Below are 20,919 nucleotides of genomic sequence, written 5' to 3'. Positions count from 1 at the left end.
AGAGGCTGTCTGAATCTGGAGAGGGGAGACACAGGGTTAGAGGCTGTCTGAAACTGGAGAGGGGAGACACAGGGTTAGAGGCTGTCTGAAACTGGAGAGGGGACACAGGGTTAGAGGCTGTCTGAAACTGGAGAGGGGAGACACAGGGTTAGAGGCTGTCTGAAACTGGAGAGGGGAGACACAGGGATAGAGGCTGTCTGAAACTGGAGAGGGGAGACACAGGGTTAGAGGCTGTCTGAAACTAGAGAGGGGAGACACAGGGTTAGAGGCTGTCTGAAACTGGAGAGGGTATACACAGGGTTAGAGGCTGTCTGAAACTGGAGAGGGGAGACACAGGGTTAGAGGCTGTCTGAAACTGGAGAGGGGAGACACAGGGTTAGAGGCTGTCTGAAACTAGAGAGGGGAGACACAGGGTTAGAGGCTGTCTGAATCTGGAGAGGGGAGACACAGGGTTAGAGGCTGTCTGAAACTGGAGAGGGGAGACAGGGATAGAGGCTGTCTGAAACTGGAGAGGGGAGACACAGGGTTAGAGGCTGTCTGAAACTAGAGAGGGGAGACACAGGGTTAGAGGCTGTCTGAAACTGGAGAGGGGAGACACAGGGTTAGAGGCTGTCTGAAACTAGAGAGGGGAGACACAGGGTTAGAGGCTGTCTGAATCTGGAGAGGGGAGACACAGGGTTAGAGGCTGTCTGAAACTGGAGAGGGGAGACACAGGGTTAGAGGCTGTCTGAAACTAGAGAGGGGAGACACAGGGTTAGAGGCTGTCTGAATCTGGAGAGGGGAGACACAGGGTTAGAGGCTGTCTGAAACTGGAGAGGGGAGACACAGGGTTAGAGGCTGTCTGAAACTGGAGAGGGGAGACACAGGGTTAGAGGCTGTCTGAAACTAGAGAGGGGACACAGGGTTAGAGACTGAAACTGGAGAGGGGAGACACAGGATTAGAGACTGAAACTGGAGAGGGGAGACACAGGGTTAGAGGCTGTCTGAAACTGGAGAGGGGAGACACAGGGTTAGAGGCTGTCTGAAACTGGAGAGGGGAGACACAGGGTTAGAGACTGAAACTGGAGAGGGGAGACACAGGATTAGAGACTGAAACTGGAGAGGGGAGACACAGGGTTAGAGGCTGTCTGAAACTGGAGAGGGGAGACACAGGGTTAGAGGCTGTCTGAAACTGGAGAGGGGACACAGGGTTAGAGGCTGTCTGAAACTAGAGAGGGGAGACACAGGGTTAGAGGCTGTCTGAAACTAGAGAGGGGAGACAGGGTTAGAGGCTGTCTGAAACTAGAGAGGGGAGACACAGGGTTAGAGGCTGTCTGAAACTGGAGAGGGGAGACACAGGGTTAGAGGCTGTCTGAAACTAGAGAGGGGACACAGGGTTAGAGGCTGTCTGAAACTAGAGAGGGGAGACACAGGGTTAGAGACTGTCTGAAACTAGAGAGGGGAGACACAGGGTTAGAGGCTGTCTGAAACTGGAGAGGGGAGACACAGGGTTAGAGGCTGTCTGAAACTAGAGAGGGGAGACACAGGGTTAGAGGCTGTCTGAATCTGGAGAGGGGAGACACAGGGTTAGAGGCTGTCTGAAACTAGAGAGGGGAGACACAGGGTTAGAGGCTGTCTGAAACTAGAGAGGGGAGACACAGGGTTAGAGACTGTCTGAAACTAGAGAGGGGAGACACAGGGTTAGAGACTGAAACTAGAGAGGGGAGACACAGGGTTAGAGACTGAAACTAGAGAGGGGAGACACAGGGTTAGAGACTGTCTGAAACTAGAGAGGGGAGACACAGGGTTAGAGACTGAAACTGGAGAGGGGAGACAGGGATAGAGGCTGTCTGATGGTGTTTGATGGTGCTGTTAACAAAATGGCTTTCTTCACTGTCCATGGTTGTACTGTGGCCCTGCTCCAAGTCGATCGCATCATTGTATGAGTCACGTTACGTCTTACAATCTTAACTCAGGTACTCTCTGTGTGTGTTTGTATTTGTTTGTATGTTTGTGTGCATGTGCGTGAGATTTACTCTGTTGGTACTGTAGAACATATCCCACAAGTTGTCCGTTGGGCTGAGTGGGGGGCCTCCAGTGAAGGGTTAACTCTGTCTCCGACGGACTCTCAAAATCCAGAGAGGCAGGAGGACCAGGAACTACACACACACACACACACACACACACACACACACACACACACACACACACACACACACACACACACACACACACACACACACACACACACACACACACACACACATTATTAGACACATTATATTATTACATTGCCAACCTCACACATAAGTAAACAATCACACTCTCCTGCTCACCTCCCTCTGGTGTCCTGAAGGGGTGTGTCGGGGAGTGAGGCCCCTCCCCCTTTCTGTTGAAGGTTGTCATTGACAGCTCGTACAGGGAATAGAGTTTGAGCCCCGTCACCACCTCTTTTGTCTTGTTGCCGTCCACCTCCACAACCCACCTCTCCTCCTTTCTCTCTGTCCCTCGCTCCACTCCTCCCTTAATCTCTCTCACCTCTCTGCGTACCATCACTCTATGCTCTCTTCCTCCCTGGGAACCCAACCTCTTCAGATATATCTAGAGAGGGAGAGAGAGAGGGAGAGAGAGACAGAGACAGAGAGACAGAGAGACAGAGAGAGAGAGAGAGAGAGAGAGAGAGAGAGAGAGAGAGAGAGAGAGAGACAGAGACAGAGACAGAGACAGAGACAGAGACAGAGACAGAGACAGAGACAGAGACAGAGACAGAGAGAGCAGAGAGCGGAGAGATGAAGAGGGAAGGGGGAAATATATATTAATCAGAGAAGGGAAGAGATTGATTGGTCAGTTCCTTGACCACTACATAAGGGGCCACTTTCCCAGACAATGAACATTCTCCATTCTTAGTCATATTTCATGGCCTACTTGCATGTGGAATGTTGTGGAAGCGTAGTGGTTGTTACCTTATAACCCAGCAGGTGACCCTGGACCGTGTGTGTGTCAACCGGCTGCCACCGTACAATGGCTGAGCTGTTATCTACTGACACACTGATTTTAGATGGAGAGGCCAGCGGGTCTGGGAGAGAGAGGAGATTATTGTTATTTGTCCATTATCTAAACATTATTGTTTACAATGCTGGAGCGATAGGAGATTAACTACGACAGACAGACAGACAGACAGACAGACAGACAGACAGACAGACAGACAGACAGACAGACAGGGGAGAGACACAGCGAGAGACAGGGGAGAGACACAGCGAGAGACAGGGGAGAGACACAGTGAGCGACACGGGAGAGACACAGCGAGAGACAGGGGAGAGACACAGCGAGAGACAGGGGAGAGACACGGCGAGAGACACGGCGAGAGACACAGCGAGAGATAGGAGAGAGAGACAGCAAGAGACAGGGGAGAGACACAGTGAGAGACAGGAGAGAGAGACAGCAAGAGACAGGGGAGAGACACAGTGAGAGACACGGGAGAGACACAGCGAGAGACAGGGGAGAGACACAGCGAGAGACAGGGGAGAAACACAGCAAGAGACAGGAGAGAGACACAGCGAGAGACAGGGGAGAGACAAACACAGAGACATAGAGAGAGGAGAGAGAGAGGGAGAAGAGTCGAGAGAGAAAGAGAGCGAGCGAGAGCGAGACAGAGACAGAGACAGACAGACACAGGAGAGAGACACAGCGAGACAGGAGAGAGACGAAGCGAGACAGGAGAGAGACACAGCGTGAGACAGGAGAGAGACAGTAGAGAGAGACAGCAAGAGACAGGGGAGAGTCAGGAGAGAGAGACAGCAAGAGACAGGGGAGAGACACAGCGAGAGACAGGGGAGAGACACAGCGAGAGACAGGAGAGAGAGACAGCAAGAGACAGGAGAGAGACACAACGAGAGACAGGAGAGAGACACAGCGAGAGACAGGAGAGAGACACAGTGAGAGACAGGAGAGAGACACAGCAAGAGACAGGAGAGAGAGACAGCAAGAGACAGGGGAGAGACACAGCAAGAGACAGGGGAGAGACACAGCAACAGACAGGGGAGAGACACAGCGAGAGACAGGAGAGAGAGACAGCAAGAGACAGGGGAGAGGCACAGCGAGAGACAGGGGAGAGACACAGCGAGAGACAGGGGAGAGAGACAGCGAGAGACAGGGGAGAGACACAGCGAGAGACAGGGGAGAGAGAGAGAGAAAGAGCGAGAGAGTGAGAGCGAAAGAGAAAGAGAGAAAGAGACTTGACTTTTTGTCTTTCTTTACATAAACAAACTCATTTAATGTAAAACTCACCCCCCCCTTAAAAATAAAAAAACAAAAGTATGTCCTGTACTGCTACATTTACCATACTCACCTTTCTATCTACCACATGGTACAATCCAACATCACAACACCCACTCCTTCAACTGTATATCCAAAACATCTTCCCCAGCTATGCAGACAGCCCCCTATACAGACAGCCCCCTATACAGACAGCCCCACCAACACACCAGATCTCCTCAAACATCTCTACACATTTTATAATTTTATAGAACTCAAACTCAACCCAGAAGCGTGCAGAGACCATCCCATTAAACAATAGTAAAGAGTCTGTTATCCCCCCACCTTTGACCCTGTTCCTCCTTGTTAGCCAAATAGCTAACTTTGCCTGAGCAAACAGAAAGTTTAACAAAACACGTTTGGCTTTCTCCTTGCTTGAATACCTGTACCCCATTATAAACATCCCAACAGTAAAAACCACCCCCAACCTGTCACACAGACATTCCAACAGAGACATTAATGGCATTAACCTGGTGCACACAGAAAACACATGAATCACAGTTTCTCTCATTTGACAGAAAGGACACCCCTGCCCGATTCTCGGTTCAACCCGTGCCAACCAGCTGTTAATGGCCAGGGCTCCATGTATTACCCTCCACTGGAGGTCCCCTGACCTCTTTGGTACTGGGGGTTTGTAGAGCCCCCTCCACCTAAAACCCACCATACTCTCCGCCCCACATAATCCCTGCCACTGATGTGCCTTCACTCCTGTTAGGCTCCTAATGTTCCTAACCTTAACGCAGAGGTTGTAGAGGGCTTTACCTCCCACCCCTTCAAACTCCCCCAGGCTCCTAATGTTCCTAACCTTAACGCAGAGGTTGTAGAGGGCTTTACCTCCCACCCCTTCAAACTCCCCCAGGCTCCTAATGTTCCTCACCTTAATGCAGAGGTTGTAGAGGGCTTTACCTCCCACATCCTCAAACTCCCCCAGGCTCCTAATGTTCCTCACCTTAATGCAGAGGTTGTAGAGGGCTTTACCTCCCACCCCTTCAAACTCCCCCAGGCTCCTAATGTTCCTCACCTTAACGCAGAGGTTGTAGAGGGCTTTACCTCCCACCCCTTCAAACTCCCCCAGGCTCCTAATGTTCCTCACCTTAACGCAGAGGTTGTAGAGGGCTTTACCTCCCACCCCTTCAAACTCCCCCAGGCTCCTAATGTTCCTCACCTTAATGCAGAGGTTGTAGAGGGCTTTACCTCCCACCCCTTCAAACTCCCCCAGGCTCCTAATGTTCCTCACCTTAATGCAGAGGTTGTAGAGGGCTTTACCTCCCACCCCTTCAAACTCCCCCAGGCTCCTAATGTTCCTCACCTTAATGCAGAGGTTGTAGAGGGCTTTACCTCCCACCACCTCAAACTCCCCCAGGCTCCTAATGTTCCTCACCTTAATGCAGAGGTTGTAGAGGGCTTTACCTCCCACCCCCTCAAACTGCCCCAGGCTCCTAATGTTCCTCACCTTAATGCAGAGGTTGTAGAGGGCTTTACCTCCCACATCCTCAAACTGCTCCAGGCTCCTAATGTTCCTCACCTTAACGCAGAGGTTGTAGAGGGCTTTAACTCCCACATCCTCAAACTGCTCCAGGCTCCTAATGTTCCTCACCTTAACGCAGAGGTTGTAGAGGGCTTTACCTCCCACCACCTCAAACTCCCCCAGGCTCCTAATGTTCCTCACCTTAATGCAGAGGTTGTAGAGGGCTTTACCTCCCACCACCTCAAACTCCTCCAGGCTCCTAATGTTCCTCACCTTAATGCAGAGGTTGTAGAGGGCTTTACCTCCCACCCCTTCAGACTCCCCCAGGCTCCTAATGTTCCTCACCTTAATGCAGAGGTTGTAGAGGGCTTTACCTCCCACCCCTTCAAACTCCCCCAGGCTCCTAATGTTCCTCACCTTAATGCAGAGGTTGTAGAGGGCTTTACCTCCCACATCCTCAAACTGCCCCAGGCTCGGAGTGTTAAAATCTATCAAGTCCTCCAGACCCCTTGCCAGTCTCCCGTCTCTGCCGTCACAGTGGTGGCCCCTCCCCCTTTGGACGCTCAAACATCCCCCTTACCGGCTCAGACACTGCCACCTGGACCTCCTCCAGGAATCTCTCCGGCAGCCTAAGAGACGTTATTAATTTTCTGTTGTGCTAGGACTTCCGGGGTTTTCCACCCCTCCTCTCCCAGCAGTCTCAGGTCACCCAGCCTTAGTAAACCCGCTGCCATCAGTTGCCTCTGCAGGGTGGCCAACTGAACCTATCTCAAAGGGATGGCTGGGTTGTGGAAGATAAGCTACTCCCACACCCATAGCCCAGGCTCCACATCCCCTTCTCGTATGGGCCTTAGCAGCTGCCAGGCCCTCAGCATTGCAGAGTAAACATCTGAGAAACCTGCTGTACTCAGCCTCTCCAGTTTCATGAGGAACAGCTGCCAGTCCAACCCTAATCCGCCAGCTCTCCTCAGCAGTGCGCATGCTGGCTCCCTCCAGCCAACATCAGCATGGTACAGCAGTCTCTGCACCGCCTTTAGCCTGAAAACAGCCATCATGCTCTCCAGTTCCACCAGGCCCTGTCCTCCTTCGTGAACGGTCATGTACAACACTGCTGCCTTCAGCCAGTGATGGCCCAACCAGAAGAAGTTCACCAGGCCCTGTCCTCCTTCGTGAACGGTCATGTACAACACTGCTGCCTTCAGCCAGTGATCGTCCGACCAGAAGAAGTTCACCAGGCCCTGTCCTCCTTCGTGAACGGTCATGTACAACACTGCTGCCTTCAGCCAGTGATCGTCCGACCAGAAGAAGTTCACCAGGCCCTGTCCTCCTTCGTGAACGGTCATGTACAACACTGCAGCCTTCAGCCAGTGATGGCCCAACCAGAAGAAGTCCACCAGCTTGCGTTGCAGGTCTGTGAGCAGACCGACGGGGGGTTGAGGACAGCCAGTTTATGCCACCCCCACCTGGCCAGTCTTGTCACCACTGCCTGTGACAGACCCTCCCAGTTCTTCCTTACCCACTTGTCCGAGCCCAGGTACACCCCAACACTTTAAGCCCTTCATAACCCTACTGCAAACCCCCTGGAAGCAGAGGAGGAGCCCTATCCCCCCATGCCCCACATAACACAGCGTTACTCTTGCCCCAGTTTACCTTAGCTGATGAAGCTCCCTCGTACACCTTCAGACCGGTCTCTAGTTCCTGCATATCTTGCCCATCCCTGACCATCACAGAAACATCATCTGCATATGCTGACACTGCTATGCCTGTCACTACATCCATGCCTGTCCAGCACACTCCCTGCAGTCTCCTGCGTAGCAGTCCTAAAAAAGGCTCAATGGCTAATGTGTATAACTGCCCAGATAGAGGGCATCCTTGTCTAATGCCCCGTCTCACCCAGACTGGCCTACTGAGCCTCCCTCCCTCCCTCCCACCTTGACTATACATGACGCCCCAGCATACAACAGCTTCACACATGTCAAAAACCTCTTCCCAAACACTGACATCACATTAAACAGATACTCATGGTCCACTCTATGAAAAGCCTTCTATTGATCTAAAGAGACCAGTCCAAAGTTCACATTAGAACTGCTTGAGAAGTCCAACATGTCCCTAATTAAGAACAAGTTGTCCGTGATTGAGCGTCCCGGTACACAATATGTTTGGTCCTTATGTACTATCGAGTCCAAATGGGACTTCAGTCTGTTAGAGAGGACCTTGGCAAATGTCTTGTAGTCTGCACAGAGTAATGCCACAGGCCTCCAGCTCTTAAGTTCAAGTCCCCTTTCTTGGGCAGGAGAGTCAGAGCCGCCCGACGGCAGCTCATCGGCAACTCTCCTACCCCGACGCATTCACGCAACACGCAAAAGAAATCCTGTCCAATTATTCCCCAGAATTTTTTATAAAACTCCACTGGGAGTCCATCGACCCCCGGTGCACGACCAGGGGACATCTGGGTTACGGCCTCTGCCAGTTCCTGGGACAACAGAGGAATGTCCATTTCATCCCTGTGCCAGAGAGAGTTTAGGGAGTTCTGCAAACAAGACTTGAGCACACATAGGATCACACACTTCTGTCCTGTACAACTCAGTATACACTCCACAGTTCGCTCCCACATCTCCTCCACCACAGAGGTCACCCTCCCATCAGACAGCTACATCTCCCCACCACAGAGGTCACACACAGGTCACCCTCCCATCAGACAGCCACATCTCCCCCCCACCACAGAGATCACCCTCCCATCATACAGCCACATCTCCTCCACCACAGAGGTCACCCTCCCATCAGGCCTAACTACTTCCGGCGCCGACAGAGATGGCCGCCTCGCTTCGCGTTCCTAGGAAACTATGCAGTTTTTTTGTTTTTTTACGTGTTATTTCTTACATTAGTACCCCAGGTCATCTTAGGTTTCATTACATACAGCCGAGAAGAACTACTGTATATAAGATCAGCGTCAACTCACCATCAGTACGTACAAGCATACCGCTACACTCGCATTAACATCTGCTAACCATGTGTATGTGACAAATAAAATTTGATTTGATTTTAGACAGCCGCATCTCCCCCCACCACAGAGGTCACCCTCCCATCAGACAGCCGCATCTCCCCCCCACCACAGAGGTCACCCTCCCATCAGACAGCCGCATCTCCCCCCCACCACAGAGGTCACCCGCCCATCAGACAGCCGCATCTCCCCCACCACAGAGGTCACCCGCCCATCAGACAGCCGTAGACAATGCATACCCTTGGCTTCACCGCTCTGTCTTTCCAAACCAAAGAAGAAGGAGCTGGGAGCATCCATCTCCTTGAGCATGGAGAACCTAGCTCTTACAAGTGCTCCCTTTGCTTTAATCTGGAAAAAACTGCCCAGGTCCCTACTTAATTCAGCTAAATTAGCCTGGAGGCCTACATTGCCTTTCCACACCATCTCTACCTCCATCTCACTAATACAACGCTCTAGTTCCCACAATTACTCTCCTAGCCTCTGAGGATGAGAGAGCTGTATACGGTTGACAGAAAAGCCGAATTTGGACTTTCCCTACATCCCACCATTGACTCAGAGACTCATACTCCTCTCTTCGCTGCCCCCACCTTTCCCAAAAGGTCTGGAAACCTGAGCAAAAAGTGGCATCTTGTAAGAGCTTTACATTGAACTACCAATAAGATGCCTGCCGGAGCCCTGGTGAAGTAGACAGCCGAGCCATGGTTATGTGATGATCCGAAAACCCCATCGGGAGAATGGTAGCGCCCAGCAGCCTATTGCTCTGATTCCTAGACATGTAAAACCGATCAAGTCAGGCTGCACTAACCCTAGCCCCAAAAACCTTCACACATGTATACTGTCTTGTGTTTGGATGTTTAGTTCTCCAAACATCCACTAGGTCGAACTGATTAATGATGTCCCTTAACACTCCCACTGACACTGAATGAGGCTCTTCCCCATTTCTGTCTTTTGTAAAAATCCATTGTACAGTTCCAGTCCCCTCCGACCAGCGTCTCCTCAGGCGCTACCTGTGAGAGTTCCAGTCCCCTCCGACCACCAGCGTCTCCTCAGGCGCTACCTGTGAGAGTTCCAGTCCCAACCCGACCACCAGCGTCTCCTGAGGCGCTACCTGTGAGAGTTCCTATCCCCTCCGACCAGCGTCTCCTCAGGCGCTACCTGTGAGAGTTCCTTCCCCTCCGACCAGCGTCTCCTCAGGCGCTACCTGTGAGAGTTCCAGTCCCCTCCGACCAGCGTCTCCTCAGGCGCTACCTGTGAGAGTTCCAGTCCCATCCGACCAGCGTCTCCTCAGGCGCTACCTGTGAGAGTTCCAGTCCCCTCCGACCACCAGCGTCTCCTCAGGCGCTACCTGTGAGAGTTCCAGTCCCAACCCGACCACCAGCGTCTCCTGAGGCGCTACCTGTGAGAGTTCCTATCCCCTCCGACCAGCGTCTCCTCAGGCGCTACCTGTGAGAGTTCCAGTCCCCTCCGACCACCAGCGTCTCCTCAGGCGCTACCTGTGAGAGTTCCAGTCCCCTCCGACCACCAGCGTCTCCTCAGGCGCTACCTGTGAGAGTTCCAGTCCCATCCGACCACCAGCGTCTCCTCAGGCGCTACCTGTGAGAGTTCCAGTCCCCTCCGACCACCAGCGTCTCCTCAGGCGCTACCTGTGAGAGTTCCTGTCCCCTCCGACCAGCGTCTCCTCAGGCGCTACCTGTGAGAGTTCCAGTCCCCTCCGACCAGCGTCTCCTCAGGCGCTACCTGTGAGAGTTCCAGTCCCCTCCGACCAGCGTCTCCTCAGGCGCTACCTGTGAGAGTTCCAGTCCCCTCCGACCAGCGTCTCCTCAGGCGCTACCTGTGAGAGTTCCTGTCCCCTCCGACCACCAGCGTCTCCTCAGGCGCTACCTGTGAGAGTTCCAGTCCCCTCCGACCAGCGTCTCCTCAGGCGCTACCTGTGAGAGTTCCAGTCCCCTCCAACCACCAGCGTCTCCTCAGGCGCTACCTGTGAGAGTTCCAGTCCCCTCCGACCAGCGTCTCATCAGGCTCTACCTGTGAGAGTTCCAGTCCCCTCCGACCACCAGCGTCTCCTCAGGCGCTACCTGTGAGAGTTCCAGTCCCCTCCGACCAGCGTCTCCTCAGGCGCTACCTGTGAGAGTTCCAGTCCCCTCCGACCAGCGTCTCCTCAGGCGCTACCTGTGAGAGTTCCTGTCCCCTCCGACCACCAGCGTCTCTTCAGGCGCTACCTGTGAGAGTTCCAGTCCCCTCCGACCACCAGCGTCTCCTCAGCCGCTACCTGTGAGAATTCCAGTCCCCTCCGACCAGCGTCTCCTCAGGCGCTACCTGTGAGAGTTCCAGTCCCCTCCGACCACCAGCGTCTCCTCAGGCGCTACCTGTGAGAGTTCCTGTCCCCTCCGACCACCAGCGTCTCCTCAGGCGCTACCTGTGAGAGTTCCTGTCCCCTCCGACCACCAGCGTCTCCTCAGGCGCTACCTGTGAGAGTTCCTGTCCCCTCCGACCACTAGCGTCTCCTCAGGCGCTACCTGTGAGAGTTCCAGTCCCCTCCGACCACCAGCGTCTCCTCAGGCGCTACCTGTGAGAGTTCCTGTCCCCTCCGACCACCAGCGTCTCCTCAGGCGCTACCTGTGAGAGTTCCTGTCCCCTCCGACCACCAGCGTCTCCTCAGGCGCTACCTGTGAGAGTTCCTGTCCCCTCCGACCACTAGCGTCTCCTCAGGCGCTACCTGTGAGAGTTCCAGTCCCCTCCGACCACCAGCGTCTCCTCAGGCGCTACCTGTGAGAGTTCCTGTCCCCTCCGACCACTAGCGTCTCCTCAGGCGCTACCTGTGAGAGTTCCAGTCCCCTCCGACCACCAGCGTCTCCTCAGGCGCTACCTGTGAGAGTTCCTGTCCCCTCCGACCACCAGCGTCTCCTCAGGCGCTACCTGTGAGAGTTCCAGTCCCCTCCGACCACCAGCGTCTCCTCAGGCGCTACCTGTGAGAGTTCCAGTCCCCTCCGACCAGCGTCTCCTCAGGCGCTACCTGTGAGAGTTCCAGTCCCCTCCGACCAGCGTCTCCTCAGGCGCTACCTGTGAGAGTTCCAGTCCCCTCCGACCAGCGTCTCCTCAGGCGCTACCTGTGAGAGTTCCTGTCCCCTCCGACCACCAGCGTCTCCTCAGGCGCTACCTGTGAGAGTTCCTGTCCCCTCCGACCACCAGCGTCTCCTCAGGCGCTACCTGTGAGAGTTCCTGTCCCCTCCGACCACCAGCGTCTCCTCAGGCGCTACCTGTGAGAGTTCCAGTCCCCTCCGACCCGCGTCTCCTCAGGCGCTACCTGTGAGAGTTCCAGTCCCCTCCGACCAGCGTCTCCTCAGGCGCTACCTGTGAGAGTTCCAGTCCCATCCGACCAGCGTCTCCTCAGGCGCTACCTGTGAGAGTTCCTGTCCCCTCCGACCACCAGCGTCTCCTCAGGCGCTACCTGTGAGAGTTCCAGTCCCCTCCGACCACCAGCGTCTCCTCAGGCGCTACCTGTGAGAGTTCCAGTCCCCTCCGACCACCAGCGTCTCCTCAGGCTCTACCTGTGAGAGTTCCTGTCCCCTCCGACCACCAGCGTCTCCTCAGGCGCTACCTGTGAGAGTTCCAGTCCCCTCCGACCACCAGCGTCTCCTCAGGCGCTACCTGTGAGAGTTCCAGTCCCCTCCGACCAGCGTCTCCTCAGGCGCTACCTGTGAGAGTTCCTGTCCCCTCCGACCAGCGTCTCCTCAGGCGCTACCTGTGAGAGTTCCTGTCCCCTCCGACCACCAGCGTCTCCTCAGGCGCTACCTGTGAGAGTTCCTGTCTAAGACTCCCAAATAGAACCCCTCTTTCTCTCCCTGTGTTAGGCGCATACACTTTTATAAAGACAAAACCCGTGTTGTTAATTTCTGTTTTAACAACAAGCAGCCTACCTTTACACACCTCGTTTGAGGAGGTTTTACAGACAGACCCGGTGCTAAAGGACTTGAGTGAGTCTACCCGAAGAGTCTCCATAAGTCTCCATTTACATTGAGCGAGCCTACCCGAAGAGTCTCCATAAGAAGTCTCCATTTATATTGAGCGAGCCTACCCGAAGAGTCTCCATAAGAAGTCTCCATTTATATTGAGCGAGCCTACCTGAAGAGTCTCCATAAGAAGTCTCCATTTATATTGAGCGAGCCTACCTGAAGAGTCTCCATAAGTCTCCATTTATATTGAGCGAGCCTACCCGAAGAGTCTCCATAAGAAGTCTCCATTTATATTGAGCGAGCCTACCTGAAGAGTCTCCATAAGAAGTCTCCATTTATATTGAGCGAGCCTACCTGAAGAGTCTCCATAAGAAGTCTCCATTTATATTGAGCGAGCCTACCCGAAGAGTCTCCATAAGAAGTCTCCATTTATATTGAGCGAGCCTACCCGAAGAGTCTCCATAAGTCTCCATTTATATTGAGCGAGCCTACCTGAAGAGTCTCCATAAGAAGTCTCCATTTATATTGAGCGAGCCTACCTGAAGAGTCTCCATAAGAAGTCTCCATTTATATTGAGCGAGCCTACCCGAAGAGTCTCCATAAGAAGTCTCCATTTATATTGAGCGAGCCTACCTGAAGAGTCTCCATAAGAAGTCTCCATTTATATTGAGCGAGCCTACCCGAAGAGTCTCCATAAGTCTCCATTTATATTGAGCGAGCCTACCTGAAGAGTCTCCATAAGAAGTCTCCATTTATATTGAGCGAGCCTACCTGAAGAGTCTCCATAAGAAGTCTCCATTTATATTGAGCGAGCCTACCCGAAGAGTCTCCATAAGAAGTCTCCATTTATATTGAGCGAGCCTACCTGAAGAGTCTCCATAAGAAGTCTCCATTTATATTGAGCGAGCCTACCCGAAGAGTATCCATAAGAAGTCTCCATTTATATTGAGCGAGCCTACCCGAAGAGTCTCCATAAGTCTCCATTTATATTGAGCGAGCCTACCTGAAGAGTCTCCATAAGTCTCCATTTATATTGAGCGAGCCTACCCGAAGAGTCTCCATAAGAAGTCTCCATTTATATTGAGCGAGCCTACCTGAAGAGTCTCCATAAGAAGTCTCCATTTATATTGAGCGAGCCTACCCGAAGAGTCTCCATAAGTCTCCATTTATATTGAGCGAGCCTACCCGAAGAGTCTCCATAAGAAGTCTCCATTTATATTGAGCGAGCCTACCCGAAGAGTCTCCATAAGAAGTCTCCATTTATATTGAGCGAGCCTACCCGAAGAGTCTCCATAAGAAGTCTCCATTTATATTGAGCGAGCCTACCTGAAGAGTCTCCATAAGAAGTCTCCATTTATATTGAGCGAGCCTACCTGAAGAGTCTCCATAAGAAGTCTCCATTTATATTGAGCGAGCCTACCCGAAGAGTCTCCATAAGTCTCCATTTATATTGAGCGAGCCTACCCGAAGAGTCTCCATAAGAAGTCTCCATTTATATTGAGCGAGCCTACCCGAAGAGTCTCCATAAGAAGTCTCCATTTATATTGAGCGAGCCTACCTGAAGAGTCTCCATAAGAAGTCTCCATTTATATTGAGCGAGCCTACCGAAGAGTCTCCATAAGAAGTCTCCATTTATATTGAGCGAGCCTACCCGAAGAGTCTCCATAAGTCTCCATTTATATTGAGCGAGCCTACCTGAAGAGTCTCCATAAGTCTCCATTTATATTGAGCGAGCCTACCCGAAGAGTCTCCATAAGAAGTCTCCATTTATATTGAGCGAGCCTACCTGAAGAGTCTCCATAAGAAGTCTCCATTTATATTGAGCGAGCCTACCCGAAGAGTCTCCATAAGTCTCCATTTATATTGAGCGAGCCTACCGAAGAGTCTCCATAAGAAGTCTCCATTTATATTGAGCGAGCCTACCCGAAGAGTCTCCATAAGAAGTCTCCATTTATATTGAGCGAGCCTACCCGAAGAGTCTCCATAAGAAGTCTCCATTTATATTGAGCGAGCCTACCTGAAGAGTCTCCATAAGAAGTCTCCATTTATATTGAGCGAGCCTACCTGAAGAGTCTCCATAAGAAGTCTCCATTTATATTGAGCGAGCCTACCTGAAGAGTCTCCATAAGAAGTCTCCATTTATATTGAGCGAGCCTACCTGAAGAGTCTCCATAAGAAGTCTCCATTTATATTGAGCGAGCCTACCTGAAGAGTCTCCATAAGAAGTCTCCATTTATATTGAGCGAGCCTACCTGAAGAGTCTCCATAAGTCTCCATTTATATTGAGCGAGCCTACCTGAAGAGTCTCCATAAGAAGTCTCCATTTATATTGAGCGAGCCTACCTGAAGAGTCTCCATAAGAAGTCTCCATTTATATTGAGCGAGCCTACCTGAAGAGTCTCCATAAGAAGTCTCCATTTATATTGAGCGAGCCTACCTGAAGAGTCTCCATAAGAAGTCTCCATTTATATTGAGCGAGCCTACCTGAAGAGTCTCCATAAGTCTCCATTTATATTGAGCGAGCCTACCTGAAGAGTCTCCATAAGAAGTCTCCATTTATATTGAGCGAGCCTACCTGAAGAGTCTCCATAAGAAGTCTCCATTTATATTGAGCGAGCCTACCTGAAGAGTCTCCATAAGAAGTCTCCATTTATATTGAGCGAGCCTACCTGAAGAGTCTCCATAAGAAGTCTCCATTTATATTGAGCGAGCCTACCTGAAGAGTCTCCATAAGAAGTCTCCATTTATATTGAGCGAGCCTACCTGAAGAGTCTCCATAAGAAGTCTCCATTTATATTGAGCGAGCCTACCTGAAGAGTCTCCATAAGTCTCCATTTATATTGAGCGAGCCTACCTGAAGAGTCTCCATAAGAAGTCTCCATTTATATTGAGCGAGCCTACCTGAAGAGTCTCCATAAGAAGTCTCCATTTATATTGAGCGAGCCTACCTGAAGAGTCTCCATAAGAAGTCTCCATTTATATTGAGCGAGCCTACCTGAAGAGTCTCCATAAGAAGTCTCCATTTATATTGAGCGAGCCTACCTGAAGAGTCTCCATAAGAAGTCTCCATTTATATTGAGCGAGCCTACCTGAAGAGTCTCCATAAGAAGTCTCCATTTATATTGAGCGAGCCTACCTGAAGTCTCCATAAGTCTCCATTTATATTGAGCGAGCCTACCTGAAGAGTCTCCATAAGAAGTCTCCATTTATATTGAGCGAGCCTACCTGAAGAGTCTCCATAAGAAGTCTCCATTTATATTGAGCGAGCCTACCTGAAGAGTCTCCATAAGTCTCCATTTATATTGAGCGAGCCTACCTGAAGAGTCTCCATAAGAAGTCTCCATTTATATTGAGCGAGCCTACCTGAAGAGTCTCCATAAGAAGTCTCCATTTATATTGAGCGAGCCTACCTGAAGAGTCTCCATAAGAAGTCTCCATTTATATTGAGCGAGCCTACCTGAAGAGTCTCCATAAGAAGTCTCCATTTATATTGAGCGAGCCTACCTGAAGAGTCTCCATAAGTCTCCATTTATATTGAGCGAGCCTACCTGAAGAGTCTCCATAAGAAGTCTCCATTTATATTGAGCGAGCCTACCTGAAGAGTCTCCATAAGAAGTCTCCATTTATATTGAGCGAGCCTACCTGAAGAGTCTCCATAAGAAGTCTCCATTTATATTGAGCGAGCCTACCTGAAGAGTCTCCATAAGAAGTCTCCATTTATATTGAGCGAGCCTACCTGAAGAGTCTCCATAAGAAGTCTCCATTTATATTGAGCGAGCCTACCTGAAGAGTCTCCATAAGAAGTCTCCATTTATATTGAGCGAGCCTACCTGAAGAGTCTCCATAAGAAGTCTCCATTTATATTGAGCGAGCCTACCTGAAGAGTCTCCATAAGAAGTCTCCATTTATATTGAGCGAGCCTACCTGAAGAGTCTCCATAAGAAGTCTCCATTTATATTGAGCGAGCCTACCTGAAGAGTCTCCATAAGTCTCCATTTATATTGAGCGAGCCTACCTGAAGTCTCCATAAGAAGTCTCCATTTATATTGAGCGAGCCTACCTGAAGAGTCTCCATAAGAAGTCTCCATTTATATTGAGCGAGCCTACCTGAAGAGTCTCCATAAGAAGTCTCCATTTATATTGAGCGAGCCTACCTGAAGAGTCTCCATAAGAAGTCTCCATTTATATTGAGCGAGCCTACCTGAAGAGTCTCCATAAGTCTCCATTTATATTGAGCGAGCCTACCTGAAGAGTCTCCATAAGAAGTCTCCATTTATATTGAGCGAGCCTACCTGAAGAGTCTCCATAAGAAGTCTCCATTTATATTGAGCGAGCCTACCTGAAGAGTCTCCATAAGAAGTCTCCATTTATATTGAGCGAGCCTACCTGAAGAGTCTCCATAAGAAGTCTCCATTTATATTGAGCGAGCCTACCTGAAGAGTCTCCATAAGAAGTCTCCATTTATATTGAGCGAGCCTACCTGAAGAGTCTCCATAAGTCTCCATTTATATTGAGCGAGCCTACCTGAAGAGTCTCCATAAGAAGTCTCCATTTATATTGAGCGAGCCTACCTGAAGAGTCTCCATAAGAAGTCTCCATTTATATTGAGCGAGCCTACCTGAAGAGTCTCCATAAGAAGTCTCCATTTATATTGAGCGAGCCTACCTGAAGAGTCTCCATAAGAAGTCTCCATTTATATTGAGCGAGCCTACCTGAAGAGTCTCCATAAGAAGTCTCCATTTATATTGAGCGAGCCTACCTGAAGAGTCTCCATAAGAAGTCTCCATTTATATTGAGCGAGCCTACCTGAAGAGTCTCCATAAGTCTCCATTTATATTGAGCGAGCCTACCTGAAGAGTCTCCATAAGAAGTCTCCATTTATATTGAGCGAGCCTACCTGAAGAGTCTCCATAAGAAGTCTCCATTTATATTGAGCGAGCCTACCTGAAGAGTCTCCATAAGAAGTCTCCATTTATATTGAGCGAGCCTACCTGAAGAGTCTCCATAAGAAGTCTCCATTTATATTGAGCGAGCCTACCTGAAGAGTCTCCATAAGAAGTCTCCATTTATATTGAGCGAGCCTACCTGAAGAGTCTCCATAAGAAGTCTCCATTTATATTGAGCGAGCCTACCTGAAGAGTCTCCATAAGAAGTCTCCATTTATATTGAGCGAGCCTACCTGAAGAGTCTCCATAAGAAGTCTCCATTTATATTGAGCGAGCCTACCTGAAGAGTCTCCATAAGAAGTCTCCATTTATATTGAGCGAGCCTACCTGAAGAGTCTCCATAAGAAGTCTCCATTTATATTGAGCGAGCCTACCTGAAGAGTCTCCATAAGTCTCCATTTATATTGAGCGAGCCTACCTGAAGAGTCTCCATAAGAAGTCTCCATTTATATTGAGCGAGCCTACCTGAAGAGTCTCCATAAGAAGTCTCCATTTATATTGAGCGAGCCTACCTGAAGAGTCTCCATAAGAAGTCTCCATTTATATTGAGCGAGCCTACCTGAAGAGTCTCCATAAGAAGTCTCCATTTATATTGAGCGAGCCTACCTGAAGAGTCTCCATAAGTCTCCATTTATATTGAGCGAGCCTACCTGAAGAGTCTCCATAAGAAGTCTCCATTTATATTGAGCGAGCCTACCTGAAGAGTCTCCATAAGAAGTCTCCATTTATATTGAGCGAGCCTACCTGAAGAGTCTCCATAAGAAGTCTCCATTTATATTGAGCGAGCCTACCTGAAGAGTCTCCATAAGAAGTCTCCATTTATATTGAGCGAGCCTACCTGAAGAGTCTCCATAAGAAGTCTCCATTTATATTGAGCGAGCCTACCTGAAGAGTCTCCATAAGTCTCCATTTATATTGAGCGAGCCTACCTGAAGAGTCTCCATAAGAAGTCTCCATTTATATTGAGCGAGCCTACCTGAAGAGTCTCCATAAGAAGTCTCCATTTATATTGAGCGAGCCTACCTGAAGAGTCTCCATAAGAAGTCTCCATTTATATTGAGCGAGCCTACCTGAAGAGTCTCCATAAGAAGTCTCCATTTATATTGAGCGAGCCTACCTGAAGAGTCTCCATAAGTCTCCATTTATATTGAGCGAGCCTACCTGAAGAGTCTCCATAAGAAGTCTCCATTTATATTGAGCGAGCCTACCTGAAGAGTCTCCATAAGAAGTCTCCATTTATATTGAGCGAGCCTACCTGAAGAGTCTCCATAAGAAGTCTCCATTTATATTGAGCGAGCCTACCTGAAGAGTCTCCATAAGAAGTCTCCATTTATATTGAGCGAGCCTACCTGAAGAGTCTCCATAAGAAGTCTCCATTTATATTGAGCGAGCCTACCTGAAGAGTCTCCATAAGAAGTCTCCATTTATATTGAGCGAGCCTACCTGAAGAGTCTCCATAAGAAGTCTCCATTTATATTGAGCGAGCCTACCCGAAGAGTCTCCATAAGAAGTCTCCATTTATATTGAGCGAGCCTACCCAAAGAGTCTCCATAAGAAGTCTCCATTTATATTGAGCGAGCCTACCCGAAGAGTCTCCATAAGAAGTCTCCATTTATATTGAGCGAGCCTACCCGAAGAGTCTCCATAAGAAGTCTCCATTTATATTGAGCGAGCCTACCTGAAGAGTCTCCATAAGAAGTCTCCATTTATATTGAGCGAGCCGACCCAAAGAGTCTCCATAAGAAGTCTCCATTTATATTGAGCGAGCCGACCCAAAGAGTCTCCATAAGAAGTCTCCATTTATATTGAGCGAGCCTACCTGAAGAGTCTCCATAAGAAGTCTCCATTTATATTGAGCGAGCCTACCCGAAGAGTCTCCATAAGTCTCCATTTATAGTAAGTGAGCCTACCTGAAGAGTCTCCATAAGAAGTCTCCATTTATATTGAGCGAGCCTACCTGAAGAGTCTCCATAAGAAGTCTCCATTTATATTGAGCGAGCCTACCTGAAGAGTCTCCATAAGAAGTCTCCATTTATATTGAGCGAGCCTACCCGAAGAGTCTCCATAAGTCTCCATTTATAGTAAGTGAGCCTACCTGAAGAGTCTCCATAAGAAGTCTCCATTTATATTGAGCGAGCCGACCCAAAGAGTCTCCATAAGAAGTCTCCATTTATATTGAGCGAGCCTACCCGAAGAGTCTCCATAAGAAGTCTCCATTTATATTGAGCGAGCCTACCCGAAGAGTCTCCATAAGAAGTCTCCATTTATATTGAGCGAGCCTACCTGAAGAGTCTCCATAAGAAGTCTCCATTTATATTGAGCGAGCCGACCCAAAGAGTCTCCATAAGAAGTCTCCATTTATATTGAGCGAGCCGACCCAAAGAGTCTCCATAAGAAGTCTCCATTTATATTGAGCGAGCCTACCTGAAGAGTCTCCATAAGAAGTCTCCATTTATATTGAGCGAGCCTACCCGAAGAGTCTCCATAAGTCTCCATTTATAGTAAGTGAGCCTACCTGAAGAGTCTCCATAAGAAGTCTCCATTTATATTGAGCGAGCCTACCCGAAGAGTCTCCATAAGTCTCCATTTATAGTAAGTGAGCCTACCTGAAGAGTCTCCATAAGAAGTCTCCATTTATATTGAGCGAGCCGACCCAAAGAGTCTCCATAAGAAGTCTCCATTTATATTGAGCGAGCCTACCTGAAGAGTCTCCATAAGAAGTCTCCATTTATATTGAGCGAGCCTACCTGAAGAGTCTCCATAAGAAGTCTCCATTTATATTGAGCGAGCCTACCCGAAGAGTCTCCATAAGTCTCCATTTATAGTAAGTGAGCCTACCTGAAGAGTCTCCATAAGAAGTCTCCATTTATATTGAGCGAGCCGACCCAAAGAGTCTCCATAAGAAGTCTCCATTTATATTGAGCGAGCCTACCCGAAGAGTCTCCATAAGAAGTGGGAGAAAAGCCAGCAGAGAAAGAGAAAATATACATCTAAACCGTGTCTGAAGGTATTCCCACTTCCTCAACCTAAACCGTTTCCTGTTGTGACCCACTTCCTCAACCTAAACCGTTTCCTGTTGTGACCCACTTCCTCAACCTAAACCGTTTCCTGTTGTGACCCACTTCCTCAACCTAAACCGTTTCCTGTTGTGACCCACTTCCTCAACCTAAACCGTTTCCTGTTGTGACCCACTTCCTCAACCTAAACCGTTTCCTGTTGTGACCCACTTCCTCAACCTAAACCGTTTCCTGTTGTGAC

The 20,919-nt window shown here is 49.9% G+C and overlaps 1 protein-coding gene across 1 annotated transcript in view; it reads right to left on the bottom strand.

The window, feature by feature from the left end:
- Positions 1-20,919, bottom strand: part of LOC135503818 (neural cell adhesion molecule L1.1-like) — a 137,716-nt gene that overhangs the window by 20,806 nt on the left and 95,991 nt on the right. Inside the window, exons 20-22 of the mRNA XM_064921957.1 lie at positions 2,943-3,055; positions 2,316-2,580; positions 2,016-2,138 (exon numbers count right to left, since the gene is read on the bottom strand). Coding sequence (XP_064778029.1) covers positions 2,016-2,138; positions 2,316-2,580; positions 2,943-3,055 — 501 coding nt within the window. The remainder of the gene's footprint in view (positions 1-2,015; positions 2,139-2,315; positions 2,581-2,942; positions 3,056-20,919) is intronic.

The sequence above is a fragment of the Oncorhynchus masou genome, chromosome 18, assembly GCF_036934945.1.
Source record: "Oncorhynchus masou masou isolate Uvic2021 chromosome 18, UVic_Omas_1.1, whole genome shotgun sequence".
NCBI lineage: Eukaryota > Metazoa > Chordata > Actinopteri > Salmoniformes > Salmonidae > Oncorhynchus > Oncorhynchus masou.
The sequence above is the reverse complement of the archived record's forward strand: the minus strand, read 5'-3'. Positions and strand labels throughout refer to the sequence as shown.